This window comes from Colobus angolensis, unplaced genomic scaffold (genome assembly GCF_000951035.1).
Source record: "Colobus angolensis palliatus isolate OR3802 unplaced genomic scaffold, Cang.pa_1.0 Scaffold54, whole genome shotgun sequence".
In the NCBI taxonomy this organism is placed as follows: Eukaryota; Metazoa; Chordata; class Mammalia; order Primates; family Cercopithecidae; genus Colobus; species Colobus angolensis.
The window spans coordinates 4,583,873-4,611,759 of record NW_012118932.1 but is presented as its reverse complement, the minus strand read 5'-3'; the positions used below and the strand labels follow the sequence as shown (position 1 = coordinate 4,611,759).

General features: G+C 40.9%; 1 protein-coding gene across 1 annotated transcript in view; it reads right to left on the bottom strand.

The window, feature by feature from the left end:
• Positions 1-27,887, bottom strand: part of ATP13A4 (ATPase type 13A4) — a 151,551-nt gene that overhangs the window by 47,041 nt on the left and 76,623 nt on the right. Inside the window, exons 9-17 of the mRNA XM_011961225.1 lie at positions 22,079-22,213; positions 18,534-18,704; positions 17,238-17,395; positions 16,163-16,351; positions 13,989-14,050; positions 10,264-10,414; positions 8,552-8,638; positions 8,171-8,324; positions 5,589-5,700 (exon numbers count right to left, since the gene is read on the bottom strand). Of these exons, the coding sequence (XP_011816615.1) occupies positions 5,589-5,700; positions 8,171-8,324; positions 8,552-8,638; positions 10,264-10,414; positions 13,989-14,050; positions 16,163-16,351; positions 17,238-17,395; positions 18,534-18,704; positions 22,079-22,213 (1,219 nt within the window). The remainder of the gene's footprint in view (positions 1-5,588; positions 5,701-8,170; positions 8,325-8,551; positions 8,639-10,263; positions 10,415-13,988; positions 14,051-16,162; positions 16,352-17,237; positions 17,396-18,533; positions 18,705-22,078; positions 22,214-27,887) is intronic.

The window sequence follows — 27,887 nt, the reverse complement described above, 5'->3', positions numbered from 1 at the left end:
GGATGGTCTCTATCTCCTGACCTCGTGATCCGCCCGTCTCGGCCTCCCAAAGTGCTGGGATTACAGGCTTGAGCCACCGCGCCCGGCCTCCAGCAGCCAAGTCTATAATCAATATTATTTTAGCCCCAGGAGATATGAGGTCATAATCTCAACAAACAGGCCTCTCAATTGAGGTCAAGCTCATCCCTTTCTTTCTCCCCTAGCTGGTAGCAACCATCTTCTGCATTAAGTGTGAATGTGTCTGCAAATAGGTGCAGCCTTCAAGGCTCCTATCCACCCCACAAATATTTTCAGGGATATTCTACAGAACTGAGTGCAGGGGAATCCATTTGAGAACAGGAGTTCAAAGATTCTTCCATGATTTATTTATCTTAGACACAGATAGAGAACAAGACACCAGCACTATCTAACTCTGGCTGAAACACAGACGAAAGCGGCACCCACTCAGACTCCTTGCCTGTCTCAGTAGGGGGTCTCACATCAGCTACGGTCATGAACTAGCATTAGTGGTGCTCCCAGGAAACTGCTAAAGCCTCCACGGAGAAACGGGAAGTGACGCAGTCTGAACTACTCACCTCAGAGCAGGCTTGAAAGGATGGCATTTCCCATTTTCTGAACCTGTCATTTAAATCTCTCTATGATCTGGTTCCAAACTATCTTTGCAGCTTCAGCTATCACTAAATTCCTCACCCACCCCCATTTCCAGCCAAGCTGAACCACTAGCCATGGGTTTTCTCTCAACCATCTCTAGACATTTGCTTTAGACTGCTGTAAGGCATGTGTCCTTACTTCATAGAAAAGGTTGTAATTTCCCCATGATCTGCTATTGAAACCCTCCTGATGTTTGGAGCCTCATGCCATGTCCCCCACAAAGGCTTCCTCAGACAGAAATCATTGCTCCCGGCCAGGCGCAGTGGCTCATGTCTGTAATCCCAGCACTTTGGGAGGCTGAGGCGGGTGGATCACCTGAGGTCGGGAGTTCGAGACCAGCCTGACCAACATGGAGAAACCCTGTCTCTACTAAAAATATAAAATGAGCCGGGCATGGTGCCAGGTGCCTGTAATCCCAGCTACTCAGGAGGCTGAGGCAGGAGAATCGCTTGAATCCAGGAAGTGGAAGTTGCAGTGAGCCAAGATCATGCCATTGCACTTCAGCCTGGGCAATAAGAACGAAACCCTGTCTCAAAATAATAATAATAATAATAATAATCGCTCCCTTAGCATATTACTTATATTTCAGTGTAACTCACATTTTATTTGCCCATGTTTTATTCTTGGACTTCTGCTTTGTCACACTGTCTCAGCTCCTTGAGAACAATCCCACGTGACTCGGTGTATTCAACACCACCCACGTGCAAGTGCTCAGCAAATGTGTGCCTAGTTGAAATGCTCGGAGGCCTGTTGGGACTGTTTTTTGCCAGGTAACCTATGGAAATTCCTCATCCAGAAATTCTACTGAGTTCAAGGAACAGCACTGAGGAAAAGTGGAACAGAATATGCAGAGACTGCAGTAGCAGAGACTGTAGCAGCAGAGACTATAGTAGCCTCTCACTCCAGATTTTACATCCAACTGGGAGGTAGAATTTAGACATGGCTCAGCTCCGTTGACTGGAAGGCTGGGAAAAGTATGATAACAGATGTCCAAATCAGAGTCCCATGGAGTCAGAGAGGAGGGTGTAATCATTTCTGGGTGGAGTGATTGGAGAGGCTTCCTGTAGAAGATGATATTTAATCTGGTGTTTGAAAGATAACTTGGTTGATGCCTGATTGAGGTCTTACAGGGTAAATGCACGTGGTAGCAATAACTACTTAAACATACCCTTAGAATGACCCTCTATGGCAGATGCACCTAAATGTATGTTTCAAGCTAGGAAATCTGGCTATGGCCAACCCAGAGATTTGTTCCTTGTCTCTGAGGAACTTCTGAGTCCCTGTCCCATCTAGTGGAACATATGCCAGGCCATACAGGGAGCTGAGGCCCTGAGATGTGGGTTGGATGAAGGTTGCCGGGTGGAGGTCATTAAGGAGTCGAGTGAGAACACGCTATGCAAACTGCATGATGTTTGCAGGCAGAGGTGGTTTTCCCGCGCAGCTCACCACACTGGAGCATAGGAAGGCAGATGCGTTGTCCACTTTGCTGCCACTGGACCGTTTCTATATGTAAGGTGGTTCTCCTGTCCAGCCCGCTGTTACTGGACTCTCTCCCCTATAGGCGAGCCCCTAATAAAACCTCATGTCTCATTTGCTGGCTCCGGGTCTCTTCTTCAACCTCTTGAACCTGGTGCCTTCCCTACTGAAGTCAATGGGGGTTTGGCACAACAGGTCTTCCAATCTTTCTCATGATCCTGGTACGCAGGTCCCAGGTCGTGGTTATTTCTGCAGATGACATGACCTGAGCCTACCACGAAGTGCCAGATTAGGCCAAGAAAATGGCTGCGGGATCAAACATCTGCCATAGCCTATGGCCTACCTTGGCACTAGTATTTCTAGCTCCTCTGGCTTATGGCCTTTGCATGGTTCAAGGCACAATAATCAGGAGACTGGAGTTCTGTCAGCCCTCTACCACTGCCTTGCTGTGGGAGCATGACTAAATTACTTTCTTTGCCTGGTAATCAGGTTCATCTTTGCACCTCCAAAGTCTCTGCTAGTTCTAACATTACATGAGTTTTCCTTTCATAAGCATTTAATCTGAATCAAAAAAAAAAAAAATTAAAAGGAGTAATTCCTTAAGGGGTCTTAAGCTTTGCAACTTGGAATAGCATTCTATCTCTTCCAGCTTCCTGCACAGACATTATGCCTCCTCCTGAAGTATCTAAAAATAATAAAGAATAAGTGTAATATATACAAAGCATCGTCACCCCTGTGATTACATTTCGTTTTTAAAATCCATGTGACTTTTAAAAAATGACATTGCATAAAGTGGGCCAATAACCTTTGAAGAGATTATGATACCAATGCTGGAAGTACCCTGAGTAACCACACACACACTCACACACACACACACAAAACAACAGCAAGAATCTTCCATCCTAATCAGGAATTTGCATTAGCTATGTGGCTGGGCATGGTGGCTCACGTCTGTAATCCCAACACTGGGAGGCCAAAGTGGGTGGATTACTTGAGGTTGGGAGTTTGAGACCAGCCTGGCCAACATGGTGAAACCCCGTCTCTACTAAAAAACAAAAATTAGCTAGCCATGGTAGTAGACACCTGTAATCCCAGCTACTCAGGAGGCTGGGGCAGGAGAACTGCCTGAACCCGGGAGGCAGAGGTTGCAGTGAGCCGAGATCATGCTGTTGCACTCCAGTCTAGGCAATAGAGTGAGACTCTGTCTCAAAAAATAAAATAAAATAAAATTAATTTGGCTATGTGTATACATGGTAGTGATGTGCTTTAGGACAGGAGAGGGAAATTGATGACCTAAGATCAAATTCTATTAGAGAATTTGTGATTTGTGTTTAGACCATACAAGATTTTAAAAAGTTAGAATTTCAGTACCTTCAACCGGGACATGTACTCTCTTGTGCGCCACAGCCCTCACTATTCCCCATTGCTCATCTGTCTCCACAATAAGTGCTTTGTTACGTGCATGCGTTTCAAAACCATGAGTTTGCTACTTGTAAATATGCAAATATCATATCATAACAATCAGAAGCAGCAGCATGGTAGCTAGACTCTCACCACAGCCCTTGGCAACAGCCTCTCAGGAAACTAAGTTCAATTCCCAATTCTGCTCTGTCCCTTCCCTTCCCTGGACCCAAGTTTTCTCTCCTTCAAAATGTGATATCCAATCTCAAAGTTTACTTTTAGCTCCCTCACTTGAATGACCCTGAACTGAGTTGATCAAATTGCAACAAATATGCAGAGTTGTTGCGGCCAAAGTTTCAGGGGTCACATTAAACTGGCCCTGCGGGGAGAGTGGTCCGACAAGCCCAGGAAACGAACACAATGAGCCACCTCCCACTCTGGGCCTCATTTTACCCATTCACAAAGTGAGAGGGTTGGGTCACAGCAGTCATTCTCAGCAGGGACAGTACTCTCTCTAGAGGACATGGTGGATTTTTTTTTTTTTTTTTTTTTTGGCATCTACACAAGACTCTGAAAAGACCAATGCACAATGAACAATTATCCTGCATCCCACATGCCTTTTGAATATCTTACTGGACACTCATGGACACTGAAAAATCATTGTACTTTCCTAAGTCATTTTAGGCTTATCTTGTATATGTTTTACTATTATTATACTCTAATATACTGTACTATTATGGCATATATAATATTACTATGTTATATTAAGCAATTACAAAATTGTTTATTAAAATTTCCCTAGCTTTTCCCCCTAGTTTATATGTGTTACATATAAACACAAAGTATTTTTCACACTTATAATATTTTGTTGAATTTTGCAGAAATGTAACTACCTGTACTATGTAAATTGGGAGGAGACTGTACTGTTTTCTTCAGAGTTTTACCAAGACTTGTTAACCACTTCACAGTCATCTCACTGGCAGCAAGACTGAGGTATCTGAGTCTGCAATACATAACACACCTGTATCAGTCTGTATTTGTAGATGTTGCAGCCTCAATTATTCTATACACAGGTACAAGCAACTTATTACTTCATTTTGTGTTAGTGGAGTCAGCTGAGTATTTATTAAACTATCACCTTTGTGAAACATTGTATGTTTTGCTTTTATTTTTACTATATAATAGGTCATTATATATTTTTACAAAGAATATGTGCAGATATATGTGAACTTTATTTTAGAATATTAAGAGTTAAAAATATAGTTACGAGAGTGTTGACTTTGATTAGATTGAAACAAATACGTTAGACTTTCCAAATGTATAATCTTAAATTTAAAAATGAGCCTGGATTAGCTCCACAACAGCATAGCCAGTGGTGGCTGACATTAAGTGTTAGAAAGGATATGAAAGGTGAAATAAACATGATACCTGAAAACAGTGGAATTTTAAAAAATAAAATGGAACTTACAAATACTGCAGTTTTTGAGCTGTTAAGCATCTCTATTTTAACCTTAAAATGTAAAATTGAATCTATAGGCTAAAATCTTTCCCTAGTATGGACATTTTCCTTGTTTTTTTGTAGATGTTACCAGGATTATACCGTCTAAGCTGTATTTATTTGTTTCATTAAGCTGTGTATTTCCTATCAAACATTTTTTCAGGTAAATGTTATGTTTCATAACTCCCAACCAATCCACCAACTATAATTTTTTTAAATGGGGACATGACCACAATTTCAAATTCTGAAACGCTGATTATATTCCTATGTCTGTTTTCACAAAGCTGTAAAAATCATCATATTATATATCTTATATGACTATTTCTCACAAAATCCCCCAGTGAGTGCTCACATTCTCTTTGGGATTTAGGCAGGGCAGGGATTACTCTATCTCTACTCACCAGTGTTCAGAGACATATTATGCACACAAATTCAGCAAGCTATATTGCTCTGTCCACCACCCAGAACCCCCGAGTCCATCCCAGTCTAATGCACTTGCCATTCCAACCTGGCACATCTTCCCATCAAACCTTTCTGCTTTATCAAAATCATCCCCATTTACCTTGTCAAGGCGGTGGTGTGGTGGTCATTTTCCAGCTTCTTGTAGGCCAGTGCTATGACTCGAAAGCCCTGTGTCGTGTAAATCTGAAGTTCACTAACAAAACTAGTGGGTACTGTTTAGAAAGAAACACAGGGTTAGTATGCAGTGTTTACTTAGGCAGTACTGTCAAGGAAATTCTTTACAAACATCCAACTTTTGCCCCAGAAAGCACACCTCTACAAAGATACGTAAACAAGTCAGTGGAAATTCTGAACGTAACTACATTGTCAGGGTTGGCCTTGTCAGACGTAGTGAAGCTAAAATGAGAATGAAGCACTTGAAAAAAGAAAAAAAAGATAGAAAAAGTGTAGAATTCTTTTTTCTTCAATTCAACCAACAAACATTTATTGAAAATCTACTATCTGCCAGGCATTGGCTGTGCAGAGATTAGATCACAAGCTCTGCACCCAGAAATAAGACTTCACACGTACAACTATCGGATGTTGGACAAACCTGACAAAAACAAGCATGGGGAAAGGCTTCCCTATTCAATAAATGGTCCTGGAATAACTGGCTAGCCATACGCAGAAGATTGAAACTGGACCCCTTCCTTACACCATATACAAAAATTAACTCAACCTGGATTAAAGACTTTTAAAACCTAAAACTATAAAAGCCTGGAAGACAGCCTAGGCAATACCATTCTGGATATAGGCATGGGCAAAGATTTCATGACAAAGATGCCAAAAAACAATTGCAACAAAAGCAAAAATTGACAAATGGGATCCAATTAAACTAAAGAGCTTCTGCACAGCAAAGGACACTGTCAGCAGAGCCAACATACAACCTACAGAACAGGAGAACATTTTTGCAAACTACGTATCCAACAAAGGTCTGATATCCAGCATCTGTAAGAAACTCAAAGAAAATTTACAAGACGGAAAAAAACAAAAAATCCTCATTAAAAGGTAGACAACGGACATTAACACTTTTCAAAAGAAGACATATATGAGACCAGCAATCCTGTGAAAAGAAAAAAGCTCAACATCACTGATCATTAATGAAACGCAAATCAAAACCACAATGAGATACCATCTCACACCAGTCAGAATGGTGATTATTAAAAAGTCAAAAAACAGCAGATGCTAGTGAGGTTGTGGAGGGAAAGAAGTGCTTATACACTGTTGGTGGGAGTGTAAATTAGTTGAACCACTGTGGAAGACAATGCAGTGACGCCTCAAAGTCCTAAAGACAGAGATACCATTCAGCCCAGCAATCCCATTACTGGGTATATAGCCAAAGGCAGGTAAATCATTCCATTAATAAAGATGCACACGCATATACATGTTTATTGCAGCACTATTCACAATACCAAAGACATGGAATCAACCTAAATGCCCATCAGTGGTAGACTGGATATAGAAAATGTGGTACAGATACATGATGGAATACTATGCAGCCATAAAAAAGAATGAGCTCATGTCCTTTGCAGCAACCTGGATGGAGCCAGAGGCCATTATCCTTAGCAAGCTACCATAGGAACAGAAAACCAAACTTACATGTGGGAGTTAAATAATGAGAAGCCATGGGCATATGGGGGGAATGGCACACACTGGGGCCTATTCCGGGGTGGAGGTGGGAAGACGGAGAGGATCAGGAAAAATAACTAATGGGTACTAGGCTTAATACCTGGACAATGAATTAATCTGCACAAGAAACCCCCATGACTCAAGTTTACCTACGTAACAAACCTGCACATGTACCACTGAACTTAAAATATAGGCTAAAAAAAAAGAATGAAATTGGAAAAACTCACAAGTTCTGCTCTAAGGATTTCTGTCTAATTGAGTTACAGCCAGCAGAGTAACAATGCAATCAAATGAGATCACTGCTATCACCCAGGCCATTGCAGCATGCTGTGGAAAGCGTCTGGTGGTGGATACACCAGCCTGGGAAGAGGTGGTTCAGTAAAGGCAGGATTCTGGGGCGGAGGGAGAATTATGAGCTTAGTCCTGGAGGCATGGAGTAAGCTGTGAAGAGTTAGTTCAGCTCAGGAATAGCACAGGATGAGGAGTGGTAAGGTCCATCTGGAAAGTTCACTGGGAGTTCAAACCTGAAAGCCTCACATATGATCCTAAAGAAACTGGAGATGATCCTGGAGCCTATGAGAGCAACTAAAAGAATCGTGAGGTAGAAAGTCTGGTCACAGCACAGAGGGCAAATCAGAGGTGGGGAGACTGGAGGCAGAGGGTCAATCCACCGACTGTTGAAGTGATCGAGAATGAGGAAGGCATGAGCAGATGCAGTGAAGGACCACGGATTAGCAACTGACAAGATAGAGACACTAAGTGGGAGCAAGCAATCAGGGATGATACCGAAATGGGGTGGGGGCGGGGGATGCTGGTACCATGCACCAAACAGGAAACCGGGAAATGCAGGAAATGAGAAAGACAAGCTTGGTTTTCGTATTGCATTTGCAATGCCAGTGAGTCACCCAACTGGTGATGACCCATAGGCAATTGGATCAATAGATCAAACGCTGTGGGAACATATTTATCTGGAGATACAGATTTGCCAGGTGTAATCCAAGTCAAGTTACAGACCTGTCTCAGGTTGGCAAAAGCTGGCCACCCTCTCTGGTGCACCTTTCATGAATGCCAGTCGGTCACCTCCTATCTCTTGGACAATGACTGTCATTCTTTGCAGAGCTGATGAGAATGGGAACTGATGCAGGATTGCGATTCCTTCCACTGGGACCTGGTTGAGGGATGGGGAAAGGAAAGGAACCTGCTGATATAGCTTCTGGCTACTGGGAATTAACCACTCCTTCCGTAATCTTTATTTTCATAAATAAGGGGGAAGGTCTCACCTATTTTCACACCTGAAATTCAAAGACACATCTGTGACCTTTCAAAACCTGGGGGCCCGAAGAGAGTTTCCCTTTGAGTTCGGGTGTTGTGGGGTGAAGAGCAAGCAGGGCTTACCTGGCTGGCTGTGCTGCAGGGCTTAACCACTATGGCATGTGCCGGCACTCCCTTGATGTGGAAATCGTCCCCAGAAAAAGCCATTTCCTATTTCACAAATAGGATATTTCATTGCAGAGATATATTTATTGTTTGCTCACTGATACTATGTTTGAACCCTCCCCTTGAGAAAATCCTCAGACCACCTCAATGTGTTTTCCGTGTCTCTTCCCTCAGAGGTGAACCAGATTTATTCTGCCACAAAATAATAATAATAATAATAATGCATTGAAAATGCTGCACAACTTGAAGGGCAGACACTTTTGAATTATTCATGCAATTTATCTTGTTTTCTCTGTTGGAATGCACTGTGTAAAGGCTCATTCTCCATTTCTGAAGAGCCTAGATTGAAAGTCATGAACATGAAGGGCCAGACTTCTTTTGTGTGAAGCAAGCACCTTTCTGTTGTTCTTTTCCTGCACTTCACGGCTCTTCCTGCCCTTGCATGTCTGAATAATTTGGATGGATGGTCCTCAGGGCTGGGGTAGGGCAGGGCAGAGACTGTGATATACATGGTTAATAATCAGTAATTGCTATAATAATGACCCTAAATTATAGTCAAAGGGGCCTTTTGCCCAAAGACAACGCAGTGCTTTGTAATCATCTCACTGAGTGGCTGACAAGGTCCCAGAGAGGAAACTGCAATCCCTATTTAAAGATATGGAATCAGTAACGCAGAAAAGATGGAGGACTGGCAAAGTTACGTTAGATTGCTATGAAATCTAAATGCTCCAGGAGATTTGGAAGGGACCCTGAAGATTGTCTCTTTCGGTGGTGCTCCCAGTGTGCCACCAGAGGCGAGAGCTATACGCAGCGCAGGGAGAAAGGAAGGGATTATGGCTAAGTAGTCGGGGATGCATGTCCCTTAATCCTCATCTTTAGACCCCACCTTTTATTTCAGCTGGAGTAACTCCAGCTATTCAGTCTTTACAGCGTTTCTGGAGAATGTTTCCTTTTATGAAAAGATTCCAGATTGTTTGTCTTGTTTTGTGTTATGTGAACACCACTGGTCTAATTCATTTTATGGTCATGAGAGCCAAGGCCCAACATGAGAGACAGCTTCACAGGATTCAGCAGTCAGTTAGAGCAGAGCCAAAACTAGAATCAGAAAAGCCAGATTCCTGAACTACACTGTTGGCTCTTAAATCTAGTTTAGAGTCTCAACAAAAGCTCTTTAGTGGTTTTCCTTTTTGTTGTTTCTAGTCTTGGAAATAAAATCAATACTAAATTAATAGAAATAAGACTTATAGTCACCATGAGTCTATGAGTTATCCTGAGCGCTGGAGAAAGCAATGTTTTCTGATTCCCATATTCTGGAAAATCTTTGAAACCAGACAATGCTCAGAGAACAGTACAGAGAGATGAGAAAAAATTACATAATAATCACAATTATATTAATAGGATTGAACCTTTAATATTTGCCAGGCACAGTGCCAAGGATTTTTTTAACGCATCATCTCATTTAATCCTCACAATAGTCTCATTATGTAGATGCTATTATTAGCTTCAATGCACAGATGAGGAAACCAGGCTTAGATGAGTTTGCCCTTCACTACCAAATGTACTCCACATTGGACACCTCACCTTGTATAAGAATCACATAGCTCTGATAGTGCCTGTGTTGCTCTGGCATTGAAGAAGCTTCTCAGGTTCTCTGAAGATCAGAGGCTTACCCAGGTGGTGCCTTCAAACATTTTGAGGTCCAGAGGGTCTCCCTGGATGGTCCCATCAAGAAGGATCAGAGAGTGGCAGCTGGCCATGGCCGCACACAGGGGGCCCCATGGCAAAGCCTGGCCCGAGGCAAAGCTGTGAACTTCCTGAAAGCTTAAGGAGAAAAGGAAATGGGTTTCCATTCTATCTCCTCATGCCAAAACAGAGCATCTTGGAGGTGAAAACAAACATCTTTATAAAACATAATTTAATATGCTTTGTTGCATTAATAGCCACTCTCCAATCCTCCCACATTAATAGTGTTTCATTCAGCCAAGTAAGTTCACTGAGTATGAGAAAGGTCTCTGTGGTTTTATTTTGTTCGTTTTTTTTTTTTTTTGGATACTGGGTCTCACTCTATCACTCCGTCACCCAGGCTGGAGGAGGGCAGTAGCGTGATCTCGATTCACTGCAACCTCTGCTTCCCAGGTTCAAGCGATTCTCCTGCCTCAGCCTCCTGAGTAGCTGGAATTACAGGCAGCCACCACCATGCCAAGCTAATTTTTTGTATTTTTAGCAAAGATGGGGTTTCACCATGTTGGCCAGGCTGGTCTTGAACTCCCGACCTCAGGTAACCCACCTGCCTCGGCCTCCCAAAGTGCTGGGATTACAGGTGTGAGCCACCGTGCCTGGCTAAAAACATTTTTCAAAAGAACATTGCATCCCCCTCTTCCACCCTGGCCTCTTGTGTCCCTATCCTAACCATTATCCCCATCATTTCATTTTAGATGAGAACACAGTCTCATCTAAAAAGCTATTAAAATACAACTCAAATGTTATAGGCCGGGTGCCTTCACTAACTCAGAGTGGAGGCCATTAAGTTCAGCTCTGGCATCACAAGAAGAATGTCGTCTGCAGCCTGGTTAGTCACAGCCCCTTCTCAAATGTGCAGCACAGACGTTGGTTCTCAAAGCAGCTTATCCTGTTTGGAGGACGTCTGAACGGTGGAAGCTTCATCCTACGAGGCGGCAAAATCTGCTCCTGGGAGCCAGTGAGAGTTCACTTGCTCCCGCTCCTCCACATGCCAACTTCTTTCAAACTTACGGATCAACTCGGCCCTTGGCCGTTCCCCTTTACCTCCCTCCCTCTGGTGTTGCACAGGAACCTCTAGCTGTTCCTCTAATAACAGTTTTATGAGGCATCCCTCTCACTTTCCTTATTCTTCTTTTTTGGAAAAGTTCCTATTTGTCATTGTCTGATCCTGGAGACCACATTTCAAGACAGACAATTACTTCTGATAATATGGACCCTGCATTTATTTAAAGATAACCTTAAGTTGCTCTAGCCCTTTGCTTTGAAAGCAAACATATTGCAACGTTAACTCACAATGGTTTCCTGGCTTTTGCATTCAAGCTTCCTTTTGTCACACTAAGAGTTCAAAAATGTCCTGGCTTCCTATTGACCCTGTTAGTTATATTCATTATTATGTGTTAAAAGAGCAACTCATCTTAGTGGTTGACTGCATACCCGATGGTATTTTAGCAAATATCTAAAATGAAGAGATCACCAGCAGTATAGTTAACACAGAAACTTAAACTCACACTGAAAAGCAAAATACAGATCAGGAAAAAAAAATCTTATTTTTACTATGAGACGTACACTGTCACTAGTCTGTAATTCTGAGTATATAATTCTGCATTCCAGAGGATTGGGCCAGACTCTGGTTAGCACAGCAAATACATAAAGCTCTCTATCAATCCTGTCGGTGCATTTTTATCTGAGTATTTCTGGTTATCAATTCCTGATAGCCTTTAATAGTTCTTAAAGTATCTGGCACAACAATCAGGGCTTTTTGGAAAAGAAGAAATATCAAAGATGAGCTCACGTTTAACGAGAAGGCATTTAATAGCCTCTAAGTCAGGTGCTCACTTCTTACCTAGAATTAATTCTGTTTTGTTTCATTTTATTAATTAAATTTGCCGTATTTTATTTTAAATTGTTGTTTTAATCATTGGAATTCAACTTTGATCTGCAGGCAGGCAGGCAAGAAGGAAGGAAGGGAGGGAGGGATCATTTACCCTCCCTGCTATGTTATCAATAACATATCAATTGTTATTACTTCAATGTAACAAGTCACTTTTAGAAACAGAAAGTTTCCAAAGCTTTATGAATAATATGGTGTCAATTCAATAAGGGGAACATTCAAAAGACAGAATATATTGAGTTCATTTTAGATGAGCAATTACTGTACACCTACTATCTGTGCCTGGTACAGAGTTACAGCACTAGAGATGCAAATCTAAATAAGAACAAGATTGCTCTCAATATGCACAGATATTTGAATAAATGTACACATATTTTGTAGAAGCTGAAACAGAAAAACACTAATGAACCATGAGACGAAGTATATATCCAAATCTATCCTCTAGGAAAAATGAAAAGAACTTTAGAGTTTAACACTTTAAGAGGCTTCTTCTGTACACTAAAGTGGTTAGAAGCACAAGGATCACTTTTTTAATCCAGGAATTAGACTTGTTTCTAAATGGTATTTTAATACGACAAGTATTAAACTATGTGTAATTAGCATATTTTATGGATAAATTACATGTCATCTGTATAATGCCAAAGAACCACCATGAACATTTCATGCACAAAATGCTCTGTGATTTAAGTTACAAGTGTTACGGGAGAAAACTTTCATTTTCAAACAAAACATAAATGTCAAGTGCATCAGAGATTTCATGTTCTGATTCCCCAGGAGTTCGTAGTGAGTAGAAAAAGCAGGCAGAGATGCAAACTCAAACATGGCCACAAGAGGGCCACAGGAGAGGGCTGTGCAAATCTTTAACACACCATGCTGAGAACTGCCAAAACCGTTTTCACTTGCTAGGAAAAAGGAGTTTCAGCCCGGCGCAGTGGCTCACGCCTGTAATCCCAACACTTCAGGAGGCCGAGGTGGGCGAATCATCTGAGGCCAGGAGTTTGAGACCAGCCTGGCCAACATGGGGAAACCCTGTCCCTACTAAAAATACAAAAATTAGCCAGGCATGGTGGCAGGCACCTGTAATCCCAGCTACTCGGAAGACTGAGGCAGGAGAATTACTTTTGAACCCAGGAGGTGGAGGTTGCAATGAGCCAAGATCATGCCACTGCACTCCAGCCTGAGTGACGAGAGCGAAACTCCGTCTCAAAAAAAAAAAAAAAAGAAAGAAAGAAAGAAAAGAAAAGAAAGAAAAAGGAGTTTCCAGCAGCCAGAAAGTAGAGTTCTTAAAACTGGAATACCAAGAAAAATGAGTACACTAGCTACGGTTCTACAAATGTTCCTCTTCCCTTCCTGAAATTCAGGGTACAAAAGTAAGAGCAGTGTTCTTCCTCCTAGCACGTCAAGAGGCTTCAGCTTGAACCAAGAATGTTACCTCCTTAAAGGACAGTGTCCTGGTAATGTCGAAATTACTTCTACTGGGTCAACTTCATGCTGGAACAAATTATATTTTAGCGAGGATTTGGATGCAGTGTCAAAGCTTCATCTCCCGGATTTGTGAGTGGCATGGGACTGCGTTGGGGTGGGGGGAAATGGGTATGCTTTAGTGAGGCTTTGAAGAATTCAAGATGAGAAGTTAAAAGAAGATACTTTGGCAGTCATTGTTCACCAAAGCCAAAGTCCAAATGTCTCCATTAGTAATTTCAAGAGAAAACATGGAATTTTGGGAAAAGAGACACTAGAATGCGTTTAGTCCAAGGTACTCACCCATTCCTATCACATGACACGACTCCCCAGAGGTCCAAGCCATCCCTTGTTAAGGTGCCTGTCTGAACAGAAACAAATGCTGCATTTACTCTGAAGATCCAGGCAAGGTGTGGTGCTTCATGCCTGTAATCCCAGCACTACGGGAGGCTGAGACAGGAGAATCACTTGAACTCAGGAGTTGGAGACCAGCCTAAACAACACAACGAAACCACCTCCCTACTTAAAAAACAAAACAAACAAACAAACAAACAAAAACCAGGGTCCCCATAGTGAAGGCTCCATAGTGCAGATAAATAAGGTATTTTTGTAATGAGAAAATGCTTCCCAAACATATCAACAAGATCAGCATTTCAAGGAGGGGCACCATGACGTCGCTGGAGTGCCCGCTGGAAGCGTTGATGAGCTTATGCCAGTTGTCTAACAAGCTGGAACTTCATCTTTTCCAACTTTAGTGTCCTCCATAACAACAACAACAAAAAGTATCTTCCTCACAACTTCAGAGGACTGTTTTGAGGATCTAATGGTAGCCTGAATAGATGGGAAAGTCCTCGATATAAAATGGGTGAGTCCTAGTTTCATAGCAGAAGTTTAAAATATGTCATTAAAATAAGGAATAGAGTGGAATTTTTACCTACAGGGCACTGTGTGTGAAAAGACTTGAAAGAAATGATTTGCTATTTGGTTAAAAAAAAAAAAGTGATGGTATTTCTCTCAGTGCAATATAATGGTTAAGAATTCAGGTTAGGTTTAAACACCAGTTGTGTGACCAGAGCAAATTAATCCCTCTAAATATAAGAGCTCTTATCCGTAACATGGTCATAATCTCAGAGAGTTGTGGTGAAGATTAAATGGGATAACATAAAGTGTTTCATTTAACATCTAGCATACAGTAAAAGCTAATAATAATCATAATTACTCATAATTATTGCTCATTTTTTATACAAATTCAGGTCACAATTATCTCTCCCACTCCTGTTTCTTTTTCCAAGTCCAAGGATATAATCTCATAAATAGAATGTCATTTCTTACCTTGCTAGTTTGATCACAGAATAATATTAAAATGGTAGCAAGAGTTATGTTGACTTTCTGTTCTTGGTAGATCTTTCTGATATTCCAGTAATTATAAAATACAGCCCTGATCCCATTAATTCTCAACTATCGAAACCTTCAGTATACTGCTGAATGAATATAGTTTCAGTTTGGGAAAATAAAAGAAGTCCTCAAAATGAATAGTAGTGATGGCTGCAGAACAGTGAGAAGGTACTTAATGCCAGTGAACAGTACACTGAAAAATGGCTAAAATAAATTTTATCTTACGTGTATTTTACCACATTTAAAAGGCAAATTTAAAAAAGAAGTCAACAACAGTAACAAAAGCCTTCAATAACTCTCCACTGCTTAAAATGTATGTAAACACTTTCTAAGCCAGACATTCAAGGTCCACAGATAGCCTCTCCCATTACCAACAGCCTGCTCTAGTCAAAACCACACTCTCTTGCTTTCCTGCCTCCATGCCTCTGTTCACAATGCCCTGAAAGGCATTTCCATCTTATTCTCTCACAGCTCCCACCTTCACCCCAGCATATGTATGTACAGACTAAATAAATACAATACAGAAATGGAGATGGTAGAATAAGAGGCTGGTTGGGAATAACTGGCAAATAATCAAGGGTAGTTTTAGACAATAAACTACAGATGGGAAAATACAGCAAAAGTTCAATATGAGTCTCACAGTAAGGCACAGTTTAATAAACTCTTCCTTTTTTATTCGTTCATTAATTCAATCAATCTTTATTGCACACTAACTCTACACCAGGCAATATTCTTAGCATCAAGGATACAGCAGTGACGAGAGTAAAGGGTTTAAATTTTGTTCTTTATATGAAGGTTTTGACTGCAGAGAAAAGGGATGCTATTTTAATTGCTTTTCATAGGATATTGAAGTTGGAAGGACCCAAAAAGATTCTCCTATTTAGCACCCACTTCTTCTCTAAACCTTGGACTCTGCGAGCTTAAGAGACGTATCTTTGCCAGATCACACATCTAACCAGGGATAAAATGAAGACAGCCACCCACATTCTACGTCTCCTGCCTTGCAAGAGGGTAAAAGTAGATACACACGATGACAGCAATGGTGAAAAATGATGATAACAATAAGGATGAAACACACATACCTTGTCAAAGCAGACAAGGTTTAACTGTCCACACACATTGATCCTCTGGGGGCTAATGCAGAAGATGCCTCTCTTCTTCAGCCTCCTCTGGGCATAGATAATGCCTGTGGTCAGAGCAGCAGGGAGAGCAGGAGGAACCGCAATTGTGATGACGTCAAGGGCTTTCCTCACCACCTCCTCTGGAGGTTCCTGGATGACAGTCATTCTTTAATTATTACAGACAAATCAGTGATGAACAGCATATGACTCTTTGCTTTTTTTTTTTTTTTTTCTTCTGAGACAGAGTTTCACTCTTGTCACCCAGGCTGGAGTGCAGTGATGTGATCTCGGCTCATTGTAACCTCCACCTCCCGGGTTCAAGTGATTTTTCTGCCTCAGCCTCCCGAGTAGCTGGTATTACAGGCACCTGCCACCATGCCTGGCTAATTTTTGTACTTTTAGTAGAGACAGGGTTTTGCCATGTTGGCCAGGCTGGTCTTGAACTCCTGACCTTAGGTGATCCACCCGCCTTGGCCTCCCAAAGTGCAGGATTACAGGCGTGAGCCACTGTGCCCAGCCTTCCTTCTTTTTGTTTACTTCTTTAGGTCAAATTTCAAGAAATGATATCAGTGGGTTAAAGGCATGACCATGTTTATAGCTCTCACTATCTTTCGCCAAATAGCAATAAAAAAAAATGTGATTTATATTGTTACCAGCAAAGAATAACATACTAGTCCTCACGAAAACTGGGTGTCTGATTTTATTTAAAAATCCCTCGTTCGATAGCTATAAAAATGCTACTTTATTGAAATAAATATATACTCAGATTGAAAAGGAAAAATAGTATAAAAAAGAGAAGTACATTGATATATCAATGAATAAATAATTTTATCCCAGTATCCCACGAAGCCTGTCTGTCATTACGGACTTAGTGACCAGTTGCTGATTGGGATCTGGAAGTCCACACGCAGGTTCCAGGGCTGGGCTTCGTTTCCCAGGTTTGTAAACCACATCCTAGATTAAAGCCAACATGTACAGCACAAAATATATATAGATGAGTATGTACACGTTTAATAAAAGAGCAAAGACAGCTTACCCCGCTAAGCACATAGACACACAGAGTATAGATCATCCCAACGGTGGCTGTTCCTACGAGGCACAGGAGGAACCTGATGGCATCCCTGTACAACTTAAAATTCATTGGCTTGGGGTAGAGAATGGATCTCACAAGGTCTCCCTTTGCAGTGTTGAATCCTGGAACAACAAACACACACCCCACACTCTCAGGAGCCCAACAGTACTGCTGGTGCTCTTCCAAACCTCAACACCGCTTTTGTTTCTCTCTACTGATATTGGAACAGTGTTTAAGCTCAAAGGCAATTGAAAGATAGCTAGAAAAATCCATAAATGCTAGAACGGAAATCTCTATCTCAGAGCCCAGTACTCTCTCTGGCCTTCCTTTCCTCCACTTCCAATTTCAATGCATCCCGGAGATAGGAAACCCCCGTACTGGGTGCACAGCACAGCTTTGCCAAATAGAATTTTATTTTAAGAAAGTGACCCAAACGTGTGCATGCCCACGCATGTCACTTGAATTAAAATTAAGTGGTCCAGTAAATACTGATGGACTCACTTTTCTAATACTTTGCAATGTTACATTTGCAGTTTCTAGCCCACCCTAGAAAGAACTTGGGATTCAGGATTAGAAGACCTGGGTTCTAGGTGCAGCTTCGTCAACTGCTGGCCATGGTATTTTTAAAAGTTCATTGAATTGTGTGGCCTCAGCCTATTCATAGGCATAGTAGAAGCAGTAAGCATCTCTGCTCTGCTTGTTTGATATGGTGGAAATAGTTTATATACTGCAAAGCACATAAATAATAATTACTGTTACCAGTACTATCATTTTTACTAACAGGCATATGCCATAGTTCAATTGGTATTTAAAATATATGGATTTATATATATTTGGTGTGTTTTGCACCTGTAGGTAAGACTTCTCCTTATCTATGGGCACAAAAAAAAATGGAAAAAATTAGTAAGGCCTGCTATTTGATAGTACAAAGGGTGACTATAGTCAATAATAACTTAGTTGTGTATTTTTAAATAACTTAAAAAGTGTAATTGGATTGTTTGTAACTCAAATGGCAAATGCTTGAGGGAATAGATACCCTATTCTCCACGATGTGCTTATTTCACATTGCAGGCCTGTGTCAAAACAGCTCAGGTATCCCATAAGTATATATACAGCTACCATATACCCACAAAAATTAAAAATTAAAAAAACTATGATTATAAAGGAAAAACAGCTTCTCTTTACCTAATAAATTTAAGGCACTAGACAAACTGAGCAAAAATATACCATTAAAAATAAGAGAAAGGAGGTGATGCTAACCAGTCTGCAGTACCACTGCTCTCACGGTCCCAGAGCAAGCCGCCTTGGCCTGGATAACCTCCGTTCCACAGAAGAGGACATGCCGTTTGTAATCCGCTTCACTCTGTGTTTTCCAGGGCACGGAGCTATCCATCTTGGGTAACGGAGTTTTGGTGACTGGAATACTTTCTCCTACAGAAAACAAGCATCTTGTTTTGTGAGGCAGGATGACTTCCCTCCTTTAAATCATGCCTGTACCCACTCATCACACAACAGACTTTTTTTTGTGAGCCTACCACGTGGCAGAGACAATCCTAGGTATTGGGGACACAAGCATAAACATAGTTTTTATTTCTAAGAGGTCTGTAGTTTAGAATAGGAGACAGATATGTAAACAAATAAGTATAATACAGTATTATAAATACTATAGGTACTGTAAATCAAGCACAGATGTCAAGACAGCTGGAAATAACTATTTAGGGAATCTCAAGCTGTGCAGTCAAGAATATGGAGTGTGGAGAATAAAGGGCCACGAGAGCGATCTAGGAGCCAAAGCATGGAGAACTCGAAGTGTCCACAGATATGTCTAAAGGCACTAGTGGGCTGGGCACAGTGGCTCATGCCTATAACCCCAGTACTTTGGGAGGCCGAGGTAGGCAGATCACCTGAGGTTGGGAGTTCGAAACCAGACTGACCAACATGGAGAAACCCCGTTTTTTGTAAAAATACAAAAAATCAGTCAGGTGTGGTGGCTCATGCCTGTGATCCCAGTTACTCAGGAGGCTGAGGCAGGAGAATCGCTTGAACCCGGGAGGCAGAGGTTGCGGGGAGCCAAGATTGTGTGCCATTGCACTCCAGCCTGGGCAACAAGAGTGAAACTCCATCTCAAAAATAAATAAATAATAAATAAATAAATAAAATAAAGCCACTGGTGACTGAAGGAGGATGTGGAGAGATTTAATCACTTTAATCAGGAGAGTAATATATTTATGTATAAGAGAGAGCACTCTGTCCATAGCACAGGGAATGAATCAAAGTCTGGTGAGGTTGGAGGCTGGGTATCCAACTGGGAAATAATCACAGGAATCCCAGTGGCAAGGGATGAGGTCTGAACTATGACAGCCGGCACTGGGAATAGAAAGGAAGCACTGCATTCAGGAAACAAGGAAGTGGCCGGATACAGTGGCTCAAGCCTTTAATCCTAGCACTTTGGGAGGCAGTGACAGGCAGATCACTTGAGCCAGGAGTTCAAGACCAGCCTGGGCAACATGGTACAACCCTATCTTTTCTAAAAATACAAAATTAGCCGAGTGTGGTGGTGCATGCCTATAATCCCAGCTACTCTGGAGGCTGAAGCACAAGAATCACTTGAGCCCGGCAGGTGGAGGTGGAAGTGAGCGGACATCACACCGCTGCATGGCAGCCTGGAAAACAATGACACTCTGTCTCAAAAAGGGAAAGAAACAAGGAAGTAAGAAACTGCAAAACTTGAGAAAATGTGTTGGCAGGTCATAGGGACAAAGAAATTTGCAATGCCTTTCTAGTTCCTGACTTGGGAGAATAAGCAGAGGCTCAGCATTATTCCTCAACACAGGGATTATAGGACGAGAGAAAGAATTGTCTTTTGGCCACTGTAAGTTGAAGTTGCCTTGTAGAATGACCATGTTGAGATGCCTTGCAGGCAGTTTGAGATTTATTTGAATTTGAAGCTCAGAGGAGAGGCCTGGACTAGAGAGATTTAGCCAGAACTCATCAGGTTTTAGATGGTAATTAAAGTCACAGAAGCAGACAAGTTTACTTAGAGACTAAGTGTACAGTGAGAACAGGAAAGGCCGAGGATGCAGCCATGAGCAGCACCAATAATTCGGGAGATGGAGGAAGAGGAGCAGCAGAAGAAACTGAATGGGTATAGTCAGTGGTAGAAGAATTTGGAGAGAGAGAATTAATTATCTTAGAAAGTTATAGAGAAGAGAGTTTTCAGAAAGAGAGCTGGTCAGAATAGTCAAATGGAACAGAGAGGACAATAAGTTGAGAAATTTAAAGAATCAGGCTGGGCACAGTGGCTCACGCCTGTAATCCAAGCACTTTTGGAGGCAGATCACTTGAGGTTAGGAGTTCCAGACTAGCCTGGCCAACATCGTAAAACGCCGCCTCTACTAAAAATACAAAAATTAGCCAGGTATGGTGGTGCATGTCTGTAATTCCAGCTACTTTATGGAGGCTGAGATGAGAGGATTGCTTGAACCCGAGAGGCAGAGACTGCAGTGAGCCAAGATCAAGCCACCGCACTCCAACCCGGGCAACAGAGTGACTGAGACTCTGTCTCAAAAAGAAAGAAATTTAAAGAGTCCATTGGATTTGGCAATTGGGACTTTAGCAACTTTTACCAGTGCAGTGGGAGAGGCCTATTGCAGAGGCTTGAAGTGCTAATACAAGGTCATGAATGAAGCCATGAAATAACTATGGGTCTGTTCTGAGGAACAAGTTTCTAAAGTCTTCTACTGGTCTCTGCAGAGTGGTCAATAGAAAGTCAGAGTTTCATTACAGTATATTAAGGCTGCTTTCATTAGGAAAATGGTAGCTGGCACTGCAGAGTCCCAGCATTACAGGATTTTTAGGAATCTATGAATTTTTGAGGGAAAAGAACCTGCCTTGCCATGATCTGTGACACATTTATTCTTTGTCAGCTAACATAGGAAGAAGGTGTGTACACTTGTCTCCATTACCTGTCTTTCTGGGCTGCCTGGGAGAAATGGATTTGACCTGAACTTGAATGGGAACCATGATACACCAATGAGAGTGCGTTCACAGCGTCCGTGTATTCACAGCCTCTCATTTCATCTCTGAGAAACACTTTATGATTCTTCTTTATCTTATAGAAGTATCAGCTGAACATCTCATCGTTACCCTATGTGAGTGAGAAATCACGGCAGTGTAATCTTAAGCAAGTCGCCTCTCTGGACCTCAGTTGCCATGCCTGCGATGTGCGACACCTCACAGGTCCCACCCAGCTCCAGCATGCCGTTTGTAAACGAACTACAGTTAGTCCAAAACACCCAGTGTGTATTTTGGAAGCAGCAGGTTTTCCAAATGCTGCCTCATGAATTTCTTAACACTTTCAAGCCAGGCGAGGAAGAATTTGAATGACCCCTGTGCATTTCAGGATGTCGCTGATGATTTTCAAACCCTCCAAGTTTATTTAAAAACATGTTGTATTTAAAATAAATAAACATAAAAGTCACAGACAATTCTGAAAGATCTAATGATCTTTACAATCTTTTAAGGTAAATGAGAGGGTTGTAATAATCTTTTGTTCAAGAAAGAAATACTAAACACTCAAAAACTTACTATTGTATCAAACTTAACACATAGAAAGAGCTTTAATTTGAACCCACAGATCCATTCACAGCAGGACTAAGTAAGATTTGTGGAAACAGGAAGGTCCCATAGCAGACAATGCTTTACAGCCAGCAGTTGTCATTCAGGTAGAGGAGGAGGAGGGACCATAGTAGCGAGGAGTGTGGGCCAGCCCACAGAGGTTGCCAGCTGTGGAGATAGAACTGTACCTGTCAGCATGCCTTCATCCACCACACAGCTGCCTTCAATCAGAACGGCATCACATGGCATTAGCACTTTGTTCCCTGTCAAAATTAATAAATCTCCAGGCACCAGGACGTGTGATTCCAGCTCTTGAACTCCAGCTGAACGTGGGAGGAGACAGAGTTGAGTCAGGTTATTTTCCCACAAAAACATAATCCAACATCTGCTTAACTTGGATATCAATGAAAAAGCAACCCTGGCATTTTTTTTTTGGAGACAGGAGAACATTCCTCAACATTGATTCAAACTTTGAAAACAAAAAGAAAAGAATGTAACAAAATAGACTACATAAAATAAAAATCTTTGTGTGGCAAAATAATAAGAAAAAACTAATGACACATTCAGAAACAAATTTGAAACTTACATTACAGATAAAAGGTTAATATTCCCAGCTGAGCACAGTGGCTCATGCCTGTAATCCCAGCACTTTTGGAGCCTCATGCGGGAGAATCATTTGAGCTTAGGTGTTTGAGACCAACCTGGACAACACAGCAGGAGCCCCGTCTTCACCAAAAAATAAAAACTAAAACAATTAGCCAGGCATGGTGACACACACCTGTACTCCCAGCTACTTGGGAGGCTGAGGTGGGAAGACTGCTTAAATTTAAGCTCAGGAGGTTGGCGCTGTAGTGGGTGATGATCGTGCCACTGCACTCCAGCCTGGGTGACAGGGCAAGACCTTGCCTCAAAAAAAAAAAAAAAAAAATCCTAATAGATAATGAGTTCCTTTTAAAAAGAGATCTCCAACAAATAACTGTATAGCAAAATTGCTAGATATTGTCACTTCATACACACACACATACACGTGGTGTGTTAAGTGTCTGCAAAGCTGTTCATTCTTACCCATGATAACAGAAATGAAAGTTCTTCCCTCCTTCCTCATTGCCTGCCTGCCTTCCTTTACTTCTTTGCTTCCTTATTCAGTCTTAAAGCTATTAGGGCCAGTATAAGATAGGCATCCCTGCAGTGGGCTGGGTGGGGTGGGCTGGCAGCCTGCTCTGGGGTATTGGAGCCTAAGCAGGATGGAAGGGTGTTTCCATGACCTGGTACAGGGTGTCAGAGCTTGAGCAGGGACAGAAGGGCCCCCATGGTGGCAGTGGCCTGCTGTGGGATGTTGGGACCCGAGCAAGGTGAAAAGGGCGTCTACACAGGAGGGGGATGAGGGGCAGTGGGAGCATCAGTGGTGATGAAAGATTGGTTGCATCCAGGCAGAAAAGGTACAATAAGTACAATAGTCGCCCTCGATCTCCAGTTGCACTTTCCATGGTTTTGGTTACCTACAGTCAACTGCAGTCAGAAAATATTAAGTGGGCAATCCCAGAAATAAACAATGTGTAAGTTTTCCAACTGTGCACCACTCCGAGTAGAGTAATTAAATCTAGTGCTATGCGCTCCATCCCACCCGGAACAGAATCCATGCTGTATACACTCCCTGTCAGTCACCTGACTATTACATTGCCTGTTGCAGTATCCCTGTGCTCATTTCAGGTTACCCTTATTTTACTACTTGTGCCCCAAAGCACAAGAGTAGTAATGCTTTCAATTCACTTATGCCAAAGAGAAGCAGTAAAGTGCTTTCTTTAAGTGAAAAGGTGAACGTTCTCAAAGAAAACAAAACTGTATGCTGAGGTTGCTAAGATCTACAGTAAGAATGAATCAACTATCTGTGAAGTTGTGAAGAAGGAAAAAGAAATTTGTGCTAGTTGTGCATCGCACCTCAAACTGCAAACATTACAACCACCGTGTGAAGTACTTAGATAAAATGGTAAAGGCATTAAATGTATGGGTGGAAGACATGAACAGAAATGTGTTCCAAACGACAGTGATCAGACTCAGTACTACCCATGGTTTCAGACATCTACCTGGGGTCTTGGAATGTATCCCCTGCAGATAAGAGGGGACTCCTGTAGATATAATGAGGTTAACTAGCCAAGTTTCTCACTGAAGAAAGGAAGTTACAAATAGAGAAAGAGATACAACTACAATAAACCCTGCGGTAGTAGATTCCAATGAAAAATATCAATGTACTAGATACAGAGAGAGAAATAATATAGATGTAAATATGTGTGATTATAAGAATATATAAATATGTTTGCTAGTCTTTTTGTTTATACACCAATAGTAATGAGCACATCCAGTGCCCAGATTTTGGCTTCTAAATTCCTCTTCTCCCAATAAAAAGGCTTCCTTAGAGAAACGACTGAGTACAGGCTGGGCCAAGAAAAGTATAATGTAAGCTAGAACATCTTGTTGTGCCATTAAGTAAAGAAATGCTCAAAGAATGATGGGGACATATCACAAAAATATCAAAGCCAACTTTAAAGGGATCTCACTGCCTAAATCTGTAACAATTTGAACATCAAAGTAAATAATGATAAGAAAGAACTACAACCATCAAATAAAATAGGGATTTATGAGTTCATAATGACTTAAGTAAATGAATAAATAAATAAGGAGAAGAGACAGATTTTCCTTGCAGCAAAATGGCAATTAATTAATGTAGAAGGAGAGATAACATTAGAAAAATCATCATTTGGCAACTATCAAGGTAATAATTAATTTGGCCAAGAAACACCAATGCATACTAAAACTAGTGGGTAAAAAATTGATGAAGATGGTTCATTTATATCATCTCAAAGTATCTCTCAACAAAATAACCATTAATTACCAAAAGGAAAAGAATAAATATGCAGTGGAGAAACCCGGCAGACACCATTTAATTAAGTAATATAAGGTAGCATCACCAGTAAAAGGACAAATTGAAATTATGCACCATCTGAGAGGAAGCAGTGAAAACACAGCATCATGTCTGTGACATTCCAGCCAAAAATGCATAGCCTGGATTTAACTCTGAGGAAACATCAGCAAGTGCAAACTGAAGGACGTTCCGTAAAATAACCAGAGTCAGAAGAGTCAGAGTCACCGAACCCAACTAAAAATGGAAGATTAGAGAGACACAGCGAACAACGGCACTGTGTGGTCCTGTATCTCTTTTCTATTAGAACATCATTGAGACGACTGACAAAACATGAACAAGGTCTGACCATTAGTTGGGAGAAATGTGTCAATATTAACTTCCTAGTTGCATGGTCCTTCATGTAGGAAAATGTCTTTGTCTTTAAGAAATACACAGTAGACCCCATCTGCCCCCCCCCCAAAAAAAATTAGCCAGGCATGGTGGTGCACACTGGAAGCTGAGGCGGGAGGATTACTTGAGCCCAGGAGATCGAGGCTGTAATGAGCTATGATTGCACCATTGCACTCCAGCTGGGCAACAGAGCAAGTCCTGCCTCAAAAAAAATAAATGAATAAATAAAATAAAATAAAGAAAGAAAGAGAGAGAGAAAAGGAACACACACGAAAGGATGTGCGGGTGATGACCACGGAGCTACATGTCAGCAACTTATTCTCAAATAGTTCTAGAAAAGAAGTTATTTAAACTATTCTACAACTTTTTCGTAAGTTTTAAATTACTTTCTAAAAAAGAGAGTGAGACATATGTATGAGATAACATTGCTCACCTTATGATTAGAAAAATGTGCAAAATTTCCAGCACATTCTATTGGCAAGGCTGGTAGGAATCAGTCACTGACACATTTCTGGTGCAAATGCAAACTGGCACAATCTCTATGGAGAGAAACTTTGGCAACATTTTTCCAGCAAAAGTACATATGCACTTATTTCTTAACCTAGCAATTTTACTTCTCAGAATCTGTGCCGAAGATATACTGGTGAAAATATGAAAAGACATATGTACAAAGTTTTTTATTACAGCACTATTTGTAGTAGTAAAAAACTGAGAAAAATTTTTTCAATAGAGGATTGACTGAATAAACAATGGTCCCTCCACACAAGAGAGTACCATGCAGCTGAAATAATGAATGAAGAATATCTATATATACTAAATGGTCCCTAGGAAACACAGTTATGTAGGTAAAATATACACAGCAGGAAATACAGTTAAATATGTTTGATATACCTCTATTCATCTAGAAGACAGCAGTATAAATATATATCCTGTTTTGTATATGTAATACAAAGCTATGAATATTATATATAATCTGTTTATATTTTTAAATGTAAGAATAAATAAAAACCAAAATGATGATTCTAGAGAGAATGAAGACATAAGTCAGAAAGAAGAGGGATAGGAACTAGACTCCCTGGAATATCTTCTGTCCTACGGATTTGACTCTCAAATCATGTAGATATTTTCTATATCTATACAAAATAATACAAATAAAAATTTGAAAAGCTAACACTAAAATCCAAAGCAAAAGGAGCGAAATAAACCTATCAAGTTGCTGGCATAACCAACAGAAAACTATTTTGAGCGACTTTAATGAACAATGTATAATTTGACCGTACATTTCTAATGAGATGTCACAAATGGGAAAAAAAATAATTCTAAAAACATCTTAAATTGTTTTTAGGAATTATATCAATGCTGAGTGCATTGGTTTGTCACTCTGAGGTTATTATATGCAATGGGATAAAGCAAAAGAGTAATCTCTTCCTGTTATTGAGAATCAGAACTTTGGGTGTAACGATAAGAGAAACACAAGTACAACGAATAAAGTAAAGTAAAAAGCCCATAGTTCTAAACTTGAATTGGAAATTATAAGGTCAGTATGACCTCATAATGCATTTTATCTTAAAAAATTATTTTCTAAGTATGTTTTCTAAAAAGACCTGGAAGCCATGACTAACACCATTAAAATGAGTACTTGTACCATTCTCATTGAGGTTTACAGTACCGTATCTGGTACTGCTACTTCACTGTCCATTTTCACATATGGAGATGGCTTCTTTCTTTAAACCTCATAAACTTCCGACTTTTCTTCTGTAGTTTTCTTACCTCTCTCAGCCTTCACAGAATTGAAGAGTTAGGGCCTGACTCTGGATTAGGCTTTGTTTTGCAGAAATGTGACTGGTTTGAGCTTCTGCTCAGACCACTACAACTTCCTCCACATCAGCAGTAAGGCTGCTTCGCTTTTGGTCATTTGTGTGTTCACTTTTGGAGCAGTGCTTCTAATCTCCTTCAACAACTTTTCCTTTGCATTCACAGCCTGGCTAACTGGTGCAAGAGTCCCACCTTTCAGTGCATCTCGGCTTTTAACGTGTCTTCCGCACAAAGCTTAATCATTTCTAGCTTTATTTGAAAATCAGAAACACGTAACTCTTCCTTTTGCTAGAACTCTTAGAAACCAGCATAGGGTTATTTATTGATCTAATTTTAATACTGTCGGGTCTCAGGGAGTAGGGAGGCCCGAGGAAAGAGAGAGAGAGATGGGAATGGCCAGTTGGGGAACATCTAACACTGATTAAGTTTGCTATCTTACATGAGCATGGTTCACAGTGCCCCAAAGCACTTATCATAGTAGTATCAAATATCACTGATCACAGACTGCCATAACAGATATAATCACAATGAAAAAGTCTGAAGTATTTCCAGAGTTACCAACATGTGCAACATGTGACACAGAGATATGAAGACAGCACATGCTTTTAGAAAAACGGCACGGATAGACTTGCTCAATGTAGGATTGTCAGAAATCTTCAGTTGGAAAGAAAAAATGCAGTATCTTTGAAGCATAATCAAGCAAGGGGCAATAAAACAAAAGTGCTTGTATATGTATCATAAGTATATCTACACACGTACTTGACTCTATTGAGGAAATCTGAACATTGCCTGTATAACTATTTTCAAATTATGAGGTTTTAAAAGATGTGATAAAGGAATTAAAAAGACTCTTTATATTTTAGAGCTATATG